General features: G+C 34.3%; 1 protein-coding gene across 7 annotated transcripts in view; it reads left to right on the top strand.

The window, feature by feature from the left end:
- Positions 1 to 14661, top strand: part of PALM2AKAP2 (PALM2 and AKAP2 fusion) — a 518845-nt gene that overhangs the window by 108476 nt on the left and 395708 nt on the right. For all 7 annotated transcript variants that reach the window (XM_051961361.1, XM_051961372.1, XM_051961410.1 and 4 more), the window contains exon 3: positions 12972 to 13102. In XM_051961361.1, the coding sequence (XP_051817321.1) occupies positions 12972 to 13102 (131 nt within the window). The remainder of the gene's footprint in view (positions 1 to 12971; positions 13103 to 14661) is intronic.

Here is a 14661-nt window from a genome sequence, read left to right as displayed (position 1 = left end):
TTCCCTGCCCAGCTCTGAAGGTCTGTAAATGGGAAGAAATGCTTCTCTATTATGCTATTTCTCTGCATATTAGCCCTCCAGAGCTCCCTCCACATAGTGATATGTATGGCTGCTTCATGCATAGCACCCAAGGAATCCATGCAGTCTTTTTTCCAAATCCTTTTGGGAGATGTGATCTAGACAGAAAGTACTTAACTATCCAGACATTAGCTCAGGTGCCTTCTTCAGCAAAACAGTCTTAATAAAAGATGAACGGTATTTTCTGTGGTTTAGACATTTCTTCCCCATATATAAAAAGAAAAACATGAGATCCAATTCTTCCTGTGAAACTTTTTATTTTAAACTTTTTGTCCGGAAAATTTTTGTGCTTATCATCAGTTGCAAACTCTTTCCTAAGGCTGTGGTCATTGGTTTTCAAAAATTTAGACCAGGGGTGTCAAACACAAAAAGAAACATCCCTGTGGTTGTGTCGTGACTTTTTAAAAATCACAAACTAACATGATATTACTGTGCTTCTATTTATTTTGTTAAACATTTCCCAGATACATTTTAATTTGGTTTGGGCCTAACACAGTTTTACGGATTGATTATGGCTCATTGACCTCAAATTTAACATCTCTGGTTAGACAGTAAGATGACTCAGAAGAATTTGTGGGGGTAGTTCCTTTGCACAGAAGAACCAATAGTCTGTTAACAGCTCATAATTTCTCAATAGCTTAGGTTTTATAAATTGCTTTCTTTAAGATTTATAGTACAAATGTCATTGAGTAACTATGACTCAATGGACAGTGCCAGTCTTGGAGTTAGGAAAATTCATCTCCTCTGGTCTCAAACACTTGGTAGCTTTGTGACACTGAGCAAGTCACTATACCTTGTTTGCCTCAGTTTGCTCATCTGTAAAATGGCAAATTACTTCAGTATCTTTGCCAAGAAAATTTGCCATTTGTGACAAATGGAGTCACAAAGAGTTAGACAATTGAACAGCAATAACAAATGCTGTTCTTACTCATTTTAGAGCTGAGGACCCTGAGGCTTAGAAGTGACCTGTTTAAGATCATATAGCAAATAAATGGAAGGTCTGGAATTGTAATCAAATCTTTTTGCTCCAACTCTTGTATTTTCCCCCTGGTGCCATGATACATTATAGTGAGCTCAACTACTTTGTACCACAACTCAAATATGGAAATTCTACTTTTTAATTTTAGTAAGTGTCAAAGATATCAGCTTTTCACCAAAATAAATAAACTTTCTTAGTAGAAACAAAGCAAATAGCAGAGCACTGAAGTTAGATTTTACTATGATGAGACCAACATTCTCTTTTTAAAATGTTTTGTAGGACTCTTATTAGTTTTCACTAGGAGGTTATCATGAATAATTTATATTAAACAACTGTTCAGTAATGAAAATAGGCAGCATACAACTTTTGGCATCTTGATAATTTTGTCTTGCTTTGATTCACTTAATTTGCCAAATGTTGGTTTATACAGTGAATGAACTGGCAGATTAGGCTAATCTCACTTTGTATTTGGCCAATCACAAATTCCTTTAGCACCAAATAGAGAACAACTATTAAGCATGAGAGCTCTAAACATGAAATATTAATCTATTAGTTCCTGCAGCTTAGGCAATCTGAGAGCTGCAAGGAACCTAACCCAATTAATTCCTTAATTTCCTTTTTCTAGAACTTCGTCTATAATTAGTGTCCTAGTAATAGTTCAAAATAAGGATGCTGGAAAAATATGTGTGTTGGAATGATTACTTTTAAGTAGACTACCTATCAATTTTAGCTAAGTTAAGTAGAGATTTGTGACAATTCTTCCAGAGACTAAAGTTTATTGGGGGGGAGGGGGAGAGGAACTGTTTTTAAGAAAATGTTATGGACAAGATTGGAGGGGAAATGTGTGAATTCTTTAAGAGATTACATTGTTTTCAAGTCAAAAGTTTAATTATAAGAGGCTTGGTATAGTTAATAGAGGAGCAGCTTTGGACCTAGGCAGGCCTTAGTGCAAATTCTATCCATGACATACTAGTTTCACTTGTGATCGTGGAATCATGAATCCCCAGAAGGTCCCACAACTCTCAGTAACAAGTGAATTGGCTTTGTGTGTTGGAAGTGGGAATTTCCACTACTAGAATTAATTCTACTCATTGAAGAAATTACAGATTGTACAAAAATAAAAAGCAACATGTAAATTGTGATAAATTATTTTAAAGTAGCTTTCCCCAAAGAACTCTGATTTTCAGAAAGAAAGAAAGAAAGAAAAAAGGAAGGAAGGAAGGAAGGAAGGAAGGAAGGAAGGAAAGAAAGAAAGAAAGAAAGAAAGAAAGAAAGAAAGAAAGAAAGAAAGAAGAAAGAAAGAAAGAAAGAAAGAAGAAAGAAAGAAAGGAGGGAGAAAGGGAGGGAAGAAGGAAAGAAGGGAGGAGGGAAGGAGGAAGGGAGGGAGGGAGGGAAGAGAGGGAAAAAGAGAAGGAGGAAAGGAGGGAGGGAGGAAGGGAGGGAGGGAGGGAAGAGAAGGAAAAAGGGAAGGAGGGAAGGAGGGAAGGAGGGAGGGAGGAAGGGGGGAAGGAAGGAACTCACCAACTTTGTTAGCCTGTTCAACTAAATTCCTACCATAATGTCTCACTGAGGAATACAGATGACCCTTAATTCTCAAAGGCAGTTCTCAAAGGCTTCAGGAAGAATTGATAACAGAAAATATCAGTGTTTTTGTCATCCTAGGGCTAATTTGACTTAATTCAAAGAAGATCACATAGAGGTTGGCTACAGAATCATAAATTTTTCAGCCAAAACAATTCTTGAAAACACCTATAAAATCAGATGTGTTGAATGTTTAGAATGTATTAGCTTTTTAGGAGAAAGGAATTTGAATATAGGTTTCTGATTATAGAAAACAGTGCTCTGTACAGTACATTGAATTTAAAGCCCATTTCAACAGCATGGTTCTAGCTTATCTTTTTAGTCCTGTTATTCTCTTTTACATATGTTCCCTGCAATCAACTTCTCCATTCCATTGTATAAATTGCCCCCTACTCCTAGAATGTTGTTCCTACTCATCTCCCCTGTCTTAGAAATATATATATATATATATATATATATATCTCCCCCTCCTATGTCCTTGCTGTTAGTGCCCCAAAATTACCATATTTAAATAACAGATTTACATATATGTAATGTAAGCTCTTTGAAGTTGATGACTAATTTTTGCCTTTCATAAACAGAATTTATCACAGTGCTGGGGCAGCAAGATGGTCTAGTGATGGCACCTGGAGTCAGGAAGACTCATCTTCCTGAGTTCATATATGGCCTCAGACACTTGTTAGCTGTGTAACCCTGGGCAACTCATTTAATTCTGTTTGTCTCAGTTTCCTCATCTGTAAAATGCGCTGGAGAAGGAAGTGGCAAATTACTCCAGTATTTCTGCCAAGAAAATCGCAAATGGATCACAAAGAATTGGATACAACTCAAAATGACTGAAAAATAACAATACTGTAGTACCTAGCATATAGTAGGCCCATAATAAATGGCTGATTGATCTGATAGTGGTTCTGTGTAGCCAATTAATGAACTTTATTGTCAGAATTTTCTGCTACCTCCATCATTTCTTAGGTGAGTAAAAGCATTTACGACAGATTTTAAACATTTTTGGTATGTGATAAACACCTTTGAAAACTTGGCAAAACCTGTAGATTCCTTTTTAAATGATTGTAAATGCACAAGATAAAAAATACAAAGGATTACAAATTATATTGAAATAAATTCTATATCAGAATATTGAAATAAAACTATCAAAATATTTTCTAAAGATACAAATTCATGAACCTCAGGTTAAAAATCTCTGCTTTCGAGGTTTGTGTAAAGTCCATGACCTATGATATAGGGACAAAAAGGACTGGGTAGCAATTGTTATCAAATGCTTTTAATGTGACTAATGCCATACTAGGTCATGTAAAGTATACAAAAGAAATAGAAAATATAGTGAGTGTCCTTCGAGAATCTTATAGAAAACAGCGTTTAAGAGAATGGAAGAAATACTAATGATTCACATATAATCCATAATTAGATGAAATTGATGCTTGCCATTTATGAAACAATTTGGAGTTGACTGAATATTCAGAACTTCAATGTCTTCAAACAACTTCTAACTTCAACTTCAAACTTCAAACAAACAAACAAACAAAAAAACATAACCCTTTGATGAAAGGACTTAATCAGAGAATGTATTGGGAAACAAAAACAAAAAAGCAACCTTTTTTTTTTTGTCCCTGAGCCAATGTTACCTCCTATTTCTATTCTAGCAGCTTGGACTATAACCCTTTCACAATAAGGTTGAAAAACTAGTTCTGGTACATTTATATGGTATAAAAGAGTTTGCCCTAGAGTCAGGAGGACCCGAGTTCAAATTTAGACTTAGGTACTTAATAGACCTGGGTAAGTCACTTAATCCTAATTGCCTTGAAAGGAAAAAAAAAAAAAAAAAAAAAAACAAGCCAATAATAAAATCTATTAAGGGCAGCAGTCCATGAAATATTAGACTTGGAATCAGGAAGACTTGAATTCAGATCTAATCTCAGATACTAGTTGTATGACCCTATGCAAGTCATTTAACCTCTTTGAGCATCAGATTCCTCTCCTGTAAAAGGGAGATAATAATGGCACTTTCCTCCCAGAGTTGTTTGAAGACAAAACAAGCTAATTCTTTTTTTTAATTTATTTTTGTTTGATTACATATGTACATTCTTTTTTTAAAAAACCATATTTCCTTATGAATCATGTTGGGAGAGAAAAATCAGAACAAAAAGGAAAAATCACAAGCAAAAAAGAAAATGGAAGAAAAAGAAAAAAGAAAGTGGACATAGCATGTGTTGATTTACCTTCAGTCTCCATAGTTCTCTGCCTGGATGTGGATAGTGTTTTCCATCCAAAGTTAATTAAGATTGTTTTGGATCACTGAATCACTGAGAAGAATCAAATATATTATAGTTGATCATTACACAGTCTTGCTGTTATTGTGTGTAATCTATTTCTGGTTTTGCTTATTTCACTCAGCATCAGTTTGTGTAAATCTTTCCAGGCCTTTCTAAAATCAGTTTGTTCGATATTTTTTAAAGTACAATAACATTCCACTATTTTCATATACCATAACTTACTTAGCCATTCCCCAATTTATGGACATCTACAAAATGAGATAATTCTTGTAAAGTGTTTTGCAAAGTATGTAAATTTTAGTTGTTGTTATTATAACTGTTCAAAACACTGTACTAGGTCTGGGGAATAAATAAAAATGCCAGTCCCAGGCTTCAAGAAAGGTACATTGTTTGAAAAATAGGTGGTTGTTGTTCAGTCATTTCAGTTATGTTTGATTATTTAACCCTCTTTTGGGGTTTTCAAGGTAAAGATACTGGAGTTGCTTGCCATATCCTTCTCCAATAAAACATGTACACAGATAAATATAACAGCTAGTTATAATGGCATATGCCTATCACTTTTGCTACAGAAGAGGCTGCTGCATGTAGGTTGGGGATTTCTGAGATGTAGTAAGGTTGACATTATTTTGGGGGCCACACTTAAGTCTAAAACTAAACATGGTAAACCCCAAGGAAGAAAGAATTCTCAGCTTGCCTGAGGAAGAATGAAATGACCCATGTCAAGTTCTGTGCTAGTTCAGATTGCAGTCAGACCTGTGAATGAAGCTTGGGACAAAATAAAATGTTTCTGCCTTTCAAGAAGTTTCCATTCTAAATATGTTTGGAAGAATTGCATATGTATAATCTATATTGGATTACTGGCTGTCTAAGGGAGGGGGAGGGAGAAAGGGAGAGAAAAATATTTGGAACACAAGGTTTTGCAAGAGCAAATGTTGAAATCTTTGATGTATTTTGAAAATAAGCTATTATATTAAAAAAATTAAATTTAAAAAGAGGTTTCCATTCTACAGAAGTTTGGGCTATAGAATGAGTGTGTGTATGTGAGAGTGTCAGAGTATAATGTGAAATAAAGCTAAAAACATAAATAGAAATCTAATTCTGAGGGGGTCTGAAATGGCAGTTGAGGGGGTTTTTATTTTAATGTGTAAAGAATTGGAAGGAAGTCATTGAAAGTTCAAATCAGTAGTTTTCTTTTTATATACAGGCATGTTGTGTTTCAGTTCTAGATCACTACAATAAAGCAAGTCACACTAATTTTTTGGTTTTCTAATGCATATAAAAGTTATGTTTATATTATGCTGTAGCATATTAACTGTGCTAATAGTACTATGTCTAAAAAATATACATACCTTCATTAAAAATACTTTATTGTTAAGAAATGCTAACCATCATCTGAGTCTTCAGTGAGTCATACACCGTCTTTTTGTTGGTGGAGAGTCTTATCTCGATGTCAGTGGCTATTGATTGACCATGGTTGTGATTGCCACAGGTTGGGGTGGTTGTGGCAATTTCTTAAAATAAGACAAGGATGAAGTTTGTCATGTTGTTTGACTCTTTCTTTCATTTGAGGCCATTGCAAGGTCATTAATTGATCTAATTTAGTATTATTATGTTTCAGGATAGGTAGGTCAGAGGAGAGGGAAACAGGAAAACAGGTAGGTGCAACAGTCAGAACAGATAAATATTTATTAAGTTAGTCATCTTATATGGGTAAAGTTCATGGTGCCTCAAAACAAATACCATAGGAACATCAAAGAGCCCTGATCACAGATCACCATAACAAATATAATAATAATAAAAATGTCTGAAATATTCCAAGAATTACCAAAATATGGCACAGAGACATGATGTGAAGTCATGCTTTTGGGAAAATCGTGTTGATAGACTTTCTTGATGTATATTTTCAGTCCTCCCTTTGACACATATCACCTATGTGAGTCAAATATCCTAACTTCTCAATACAATTATCTCTTCCACATTGCAACTTTCTCCATTATTTCTATATAACTCTGGTTGTTATGTAAAATTAAATAGGAATATTTGGGGAATTTTGTAGAAGCTTCAGGCAACATATAAAGGCCAGTAGATGACACAGAAAAAATTAGAAACTCAGAAATGCATAAAACATATGTATAGTTTTATATAATATCAGTCCAAATTTTATAATAAAAATAAGAAAAAAGGAATAATTCAAACTTTTTCTAAATATGAAGGCAGGACCAAAAATGCTTACGTAAATTCTCCAAATTATAAGGGTGCAGTGCCCCTAATCTCTGCAAGGTAGAAGGGATAACCGTAAGTCCTGAAAAATCTCTAAGACTAGGAATTGCAAGTATAATTTATAATGTATAAATTAATGGATGTGCATACATATATATACTATGGTATAATAAAGTTGTATAGATAATAATAAAAAACTCTATCTGAAACTTTTCTTCTACATTCATACTCCATAACTTGTTCAACCATTCCCTACTGCCCAATTCTTTGCCAACCACACAAAAATGTTTTTTATATATTTGGTCCTTTCTCCTTTTTATGATTTCTTTGGGACACAGACCTAGTAGTGCCATTGCTAGATCAAAGGGTATGCAGAGTTTGATTGCCCTTTGGACATAGTTCCAAATTGCTCTCCAGAATGGTTGAATCAGTTCACAACTCTACCAATAATGCATTAGTAGGACTTAGTACTTCTTGTGCCAGTCCATTCTACTTTGTGGTAGTTCTTAATCTGAATAATTTTTTCTTACATGAATGCTATTTTTTTTTCAAGTATTACCCATTGCCTCTAGCCCTTCTCTTTGTGACCAAGCCTAATCCCCCAACCTTTCATATACCTATAGATGGTGATAGTGTCTATCTTGTACTTTTCCTTTTTCAGGTTAAACATCGTCAGTTCCTATAAATGATGCTCATTTTAGTGAACATAATGCCACTGCAATGACATGTCTGTAATTATGAGAGAGAGGAAAAGAAAGAGGGAGTGATTGAAGGAGCTAAAACAGAGAAGGGCAGAGGTATAGAACCTCAAAATACATGCTTATTTGATTTTAGTCTTCTCTCTTTAATCAAGATAGAGTTTAAATGCCACAGATCAATTCCACATTTAAGAACTAATTTGTTTTATTTGGAGTAAGAGATCAGGCTTGGGTCTACTGTAGTGCTGAGTCCATTAGAATAATATATAAATTTAAACATACCTAATAGTACAATCTATGGTTGACCTAAGTGGCTTTTGTAACATGAAAGCTTTGGCAGGGAGATTATATTCCTTCAGTCAAATAGCTCTGAAGTGTGGAAAATCACTTAAGGGCATTCAAAGCTAACTGAAGTGTAAATCTGTTTGAAAATGGGATCATCAAATCATTTCTGATTTAAGCTTTAAGAATAAGCAATGGTAATGTCTTTGAATGGTGTTTTATATTTTATTGCAAGATGCCTCCAAATATGTTATTTGTTGATCCTTGCAATAACTCTCCGTTTTACATATGAAATTAATATAAAGTGTTCTCTCCATTTTATATATGAAAAAAACAGCAGCAAATCATTCCACTTCTCTCACTTCATCTTGTCCATTAGTCTACTCTTCCTATATAGGAATCCCTTTAGCCTAGATCCCATGGTATTCCAGTTTCATTGTGTCTATTTCACTATTTGTATCACACATGACCATGCATATTGTACTAGTTCTTCACCTTCACCATCATAATTATTTTTATCATTATAATTCTGTTCCTGGAGAAAGGAACATTGCCAAACAAAGAAAACTAGCCCAGTACAAAATTGTACTTTCTTCAACTATGTCTCTTCAATGGCCTGCAATCGGCTACACATCTTTGTATGCACTTTTCATTGAAAACTGAGCAAACTCCTCATTATGCCCTGATCCAGAATATCTTCTCTCTTTTTGAACTATTAGTGTTTTCACTCTTAGCTAAAGACTTTGCCTCTTCCACCAAGAAAATTAGAGATATCCAAAATTAACGCTTATTTCTACCTTCACTCCCAGTTCTACACATCTCTTTCTCTATACATACACTTTTCTGTTCCCCTCAATCTGAGAAAAAGAGCTGTCATTCCATTTAATAATATTAAGCCTTTAGACTTACTTGTGTTCCTGATACCTCAGCCACTTTATTTTTTTTTAATACGTCTTCTCTTTTTCTGGCCTCTTCAATTGATCTCCTATCCTGACTTCTTTTTTCCTCTAGCCTTTCACTCTCACAATTATCCTAGAAAAACCTTTACCCACTTCTATATACTCTTCAAACTGTCATTTTTTTATTGCTAGGTTTCTTCAAGGACTAGCTCAAATGTCACCTCTTTTATGAAGTAATCTCTCAAGTAAAAACTGATTTTATTTTGTTAATTTCTCAGCATTTTTAGTTTCTTGTTCAAATCCTTGATCTTTCTTTTCTTTCTTTTGCTAAGATAAGTGTTTAAAGATATAAAGAGCTCCCTTAGGACTGCTTTAGCTCCACTCTACAAATCTGAGTATGTGAACTTCTTGTTAATAACTTTCCTTAATATAATTATTCATTATTTCTAATAGTCTTCTTTGATATTTTTATTAAAGACAATATTATTTAGTCTGTGTCTTTCATTCATATTCTCTTTTGTAATTATACATTGTATTGTTATGAGTTGTGAAACATTTAACATGCCTCTCTGCATTTATTGATTTTTTTCCACTTAATATTTTATTTTTTCCAATGACATATAAAGATAGCTATCACTATTCTTTTTCGAAGATTTTGAGTAGCAAATTTTTCTCCTGCAGTCCCTCTCCTCAACCCTCCCTAAGACAGCAATCTGATATAGGATACACATGTACAATCATGCTATACATATTTCCACATTAGACATATTGTGAAAGAAGAATCAAAACAAGAGGGAAAAGGCATGAGAAATAAAAAAAACAAAGTGAAAATAATATGCTTTGATCTTCATTCAGACTCCATAGTTCTTTCTCTGAATGTCTTTTGGAATTATCTTGGATTATTGTTTGGCTGAGAAAAGCAAAGTCAATCATAACTGATCATTGCATAATGTTGTTATTGTATGTAATGTTCTTCTGGCTCTGCTCACTTTATTCAGCATCAGTTGATGTAAGTCTTTCCAGGTTTTTCTGAAATCTGTCTGCTTATCATTTCTTAGAGAATAATAGTATTCCATTACATTCATATACTACAACTTATTAAGCCATTCCCTAATAGATGGGCATCCTCTTAATTTCCAAATCTTTATCACCACAAAAAGAGCTTATGCATTTATTTGTAAATTCTTTATATCCCAGAAAGTTATCAGCTTCTACAAAATAATTAGATATGCTGAAAAAAGAATACTACTTAAGATTTCAAATCAGTAATTGCCAAAAATCTATCGTTTCCAGTTTTTCTAATGTTACATCCTTAATTGATTGTTTAAATTTCTGCTGAATTCTGAATGATTGCCACACCAATAAGTTCTTTGATTTCTATCAAGATGTAATTATTTTCATAGTTTGTCATTATCTTCAATAGTCTCTTTTTGAAGCTTCTAAATCTAATGTTCAGGATCTAAGGTGGTTTGAGGTTTTCTTTAATTAAATTTTACATTTTTAATGAACAGAAATCTATTTTATCTCCCTCTCATGTCCATCCCCATTGAAAAAAGAAAAAATATCAAGTTCCATGCAAAGTCAAGTAAAAGAAAAATCCCTCATTGGTTATATTTGAAGAAATATATCTCATTCTATATATACTCTAAGAATAGTATTTATTAAAATGTGGCTACTGGATTATCAGACTGGGTAGTGTTGGTTCAGACTTAAAAAAGGTAGGGAAAGCAACGTATGATGAGTCATCAAAGTACTTCTGGAATCTTCTCTCTCCTTTCCTCTAGCTCTCCATTCCTCCTTTCCTCCCTCTTTCCTTCCTTCCATGTCTGTCTCTCTCTTTCTCTGTCTCTGTCTCTCTCTGTCTCTTTCTCTGTCTCTGTCTCTCTCTTCCTCTCTGTCTCTCTCTCTCTTCCTCCCTCCCTCCCTCCCTCCCTCTCCCTCCTTCTCTCTCTCTCTCTCCTCTCTCTCTCTCTCTCTCTCTCTCTCTCTCTCTCTCTCTCTCTCTCTCTCTCTCTCTCTCTCTCTCCCCTTCTTTATCTTTCTCTCTCTGTTTCTGTCTCTTTTTCTCACTGTCTCTCTCTCTACATACACTTCCCATCTCTTCTCTCTTATACACACATAAAGATACATGTAGGTACACATGCTATACAAATGTGGATTGATACATGAAGTGAAGAATGAGCTATCCTCTCACTGGCTCTTTGCAATGATTTCTAGAGTTTTCTAAGTTTTTTTCCTAGTGGATTTATGGACTTGCTTTCCCCTGAAAGGACCTAGCAGGACTGTACAAATATAGATTGCTTGATATAAAACTCTAATCTTTTGTAGGTCCAATCTTAGCTATTATCTAGAGAACTCTTTGGAAAAGACTTAATTTATAAAATTTTCAAATCTGTAAAAATTGAAAGATGATCTTAATATGACCCTTTGTTTTACCATTTTCATCATGTTTAAATACATCAAAATCTGGGTAACTGAGGCAGCTGGTACACACACATACACAGAGAGAGAGAGAGAAAAAAAAAGAGAGAAAGAGAGAGAGAGAGAGAGAGAGAGAGAGAGAGAGAGAGAGAGAGAGAGAGAGAATTGTTCACTTTTTTGCTCTCCAAAAGCTATTTCTATGGTTGCCCTTGTTCAGCATGCCTCAGTACGGTTATATATCAGATGCCTAAAATTTAAAAATAAATAAATAAATAAACCTGCAGTGGGTTAAGGAAGCCTTTGAAGTTAAATGTATCTGAATTATTAATTTCCCTTGACAGTCCCCCAAAAGAAGAAAACAACTGTGCTTTTTTTTCCCCATGCTGTCAAAACACATTCCCAACAGCCTTCATAGAGACGGACATACATTTCTTTTTTTAGATCATCATTTCCTATCTCTCAAACCAAGAAGCTTATTGGTGCCTCTTCAAAATAAAATCATTGCCACAAGAAGATGGAGTGGTAAAAGATTGTGCACACATGCATTTAAAACTGTATATATGCCCACTAGTTTGCATTCCCAAAGGGTACCATGTCTATAGTACTTTGATCTAAATCAGCTGAAGATGTATGAGGCACTTAATTGTGGGCTCAAAGAAAATAACCCAAAATAAGGTTTTGAACTTTTGCGATTGTGCTGGTTGCTTTACATTTATAGAGATGGAAGTGTGTTGCATCAAAGGCAGATAGAGTCAGAGTGTAGAAAAGGGAAAGAGACTTTAAGGGAAGAAAATGAGGGAGCAGAATTTCATGAAAGGCATCCAGTGGCAACTTTTTTCTCAATATCTTGACAGATATTCTTCTAACCAACTTGCTTAATTTCTCCCCAACCTCATCACCATATATGTTCAATTTTAATAAGCATGATACTAGAGAACAAGTGCTGGATGAATAGTAGATCCAGTTTTGAATCCCAGCCCTTCTATTTACTACCTTTGTGATCTTGGACAGTGAGTTTAGGAAAATCTTGGGAAACCAAGGTACACAGAATCCAAACAAACACAACCAGCTTGAAGAATCAGCTTTCTATTTCTGTAAAAAAAAAAAAAAACAAAAACCAAGGCATAGGAAATGCTTTCATTGATGTACCAGACTGGAGATGTGATACAATCACAAGACAGAATGGTTAGAATAGCCCTGTCGCCAATGCAAAAGCTCTGAGGATTAGCACAACATGAATATCTGTGAATTTTGAGCCTTGAGCACAGCCGTCTCCAAGGTACTATTAAAGATTTTTTTTTCTTCCTTAATGTTTGCCTGGAGGTTTGGGCCACACAGCTGCTATAAATTTCTATAAATTTTGCCATTCCAAAGAAGCCTGAAAATGTGATTCTCCCTTTCTCTCTCCCAAATAAAATATAAATTTCTGATTCTGATATATAAGGACTTCCATAAGGTCAATAAAAAGAAAATGATGAGTTTAAGAAAATCATCTAAATATCTTTCTCTTTCCTCATTTCCACAGTCCAAAGCACTCCGAGAAAAATGGCTGCTACAAGGAATGCCAGCTGGTACTGCCGAAGAAGAAGAAGCTAGAAAGCGACAATCTGAGGAAGATGAGTTCAGAGTTAAAAAACTTGAAGATAATATTCACAGGTACGTGGTTTCATGTGTGCAATGGACACTATTTAACCAAAGAATCTGTGGTCTTTTCTTTTCCCCCTTCTTTCTTTACTCTTAAATCTAATTTTGGCTTCAATTTATATTGGACTGTTTTATGTGAAATTGTCAAGGAATATACGTAATTTCCATGAAACTGAAGCATATGTCCTTCAAGAACAAATGCTTTTTATTTTAAGTGTAAACTCTTTTGAGTAGAAAACTTTATTGAATAAATTGTATTCTTTTCTGTCTTGTTAATCAGGATATATTGAAGAGCATTTAACATTTTTTTGATGACAATGAATCATCATTATATTATACTGTGCTATAATTCAATGCATTCAGGATTTATTGAGATATGTAAGGCTAATTGTCCTCAGGTTACCATGGCTTTTGAAGTTCCCAAGTCTGTTTTTTTATGGATTTTTTGTCAGTTTCTGCTGTCCTCTCAAGTTTCTAGTTGTTTAATTGTTGTCATTGTCCCCAACTTTTAACTAAGGAGTTCTGTAAAAAAAATTTAATATATCAATCACTGTATTTCAGTATTATTGGTTTACTTTGTATTTAATCTTATGCATTCAGAAACATTGTTGAGAAGAAATAAATTTCAACAGATTGCCGGAGGGATCCCTAACAACAAAAAAGGTTAAGGAGAATTCTACTCTTATTATTAATCAGGGAAATGCAAGTACTACACACCTCTCAGATTGGCTAGGATGACAGAAAAAGATAATAGTGAATGTTGGAGGGGATGTGGGCAAACTGGGACACTGATACATTGTTGGTGGAATTGTGAATACATCCAGCCATTCTGGAGAACGATTTGGAACTATGCTCAAAAAGTTATCAAACTGTGCATACCCTTTGATCCAGCAGTGTTACTACTGGGCTTATATCCCAAGGAAATCTTAAAGAAGGGAAAGGGATCTGTATGTACAAAAATGTTTGTGGCAGCCTCTTTGTAATGGCCAGAAACTGGAAACTGAGTGGATGCTCATTAATTGGGGAATGGCTGAAATAAATTGTGGTATATGAATATTATGGAATATTATTGTTCTGTAAGAAATGACCAGCAGGTTAATTTCAGAAAGCCTGGAGAGACTTGCATGAACTGATGCTGAGTGAAAAGAGCAGGACCAGGAGATCATTATATATTTCAACAACAATACTATATGATGATCAATTCTGATGAACATGGCTCTCTTCAATAATGAGATGAACCAAATCAGTTCCAATAGAGCAGTAATGAACTGAACCAGCTACACGTAGCAAAAGACCTCTGGGAGATGACTATGAACCATTACATAGAATTCCCAATCCCTCTGTTTTTGTCTGCTTGCATTTTTTATTTCCTTCACAGGTTAATTGTACGTTATTTCAAAGTCAGTTTGTCTTGTGCAGCAAAATAACTGTATGGATATGTATACATATATTGTATTTAATATATACTTTAACATATTTTTTAAAAATATGGTAGAGATCATTAAAAAAAAGAAAAGAAAAGAATTCTGCTCCAGAATATATCATCCACAAACTTCTTTTCAGTTTTTGTT

Source organism: Antechinus flavipes, chromosome 1 (genome assembly GCF_016432865.1).
Source record: "Antechinus flavipes isolate AdamAnt ecotype Samford, QLD, Australia chromosome 1, AdamAnt_v2, whole genome shotgun sequence".
In the NCBI taxonomy this organism is placed as follows: Eukaryota; Metazoa; Chordata; class Mammalia; order Dasyuromorphia; family Dasyuridae; genus Antechinus; species Antechinus flavipes.
The sequence above is the reverse complement of the archived record's forward strand: the minus strand, read 5'-3'. Positions and strand labels throughout refer to the sequence as shown.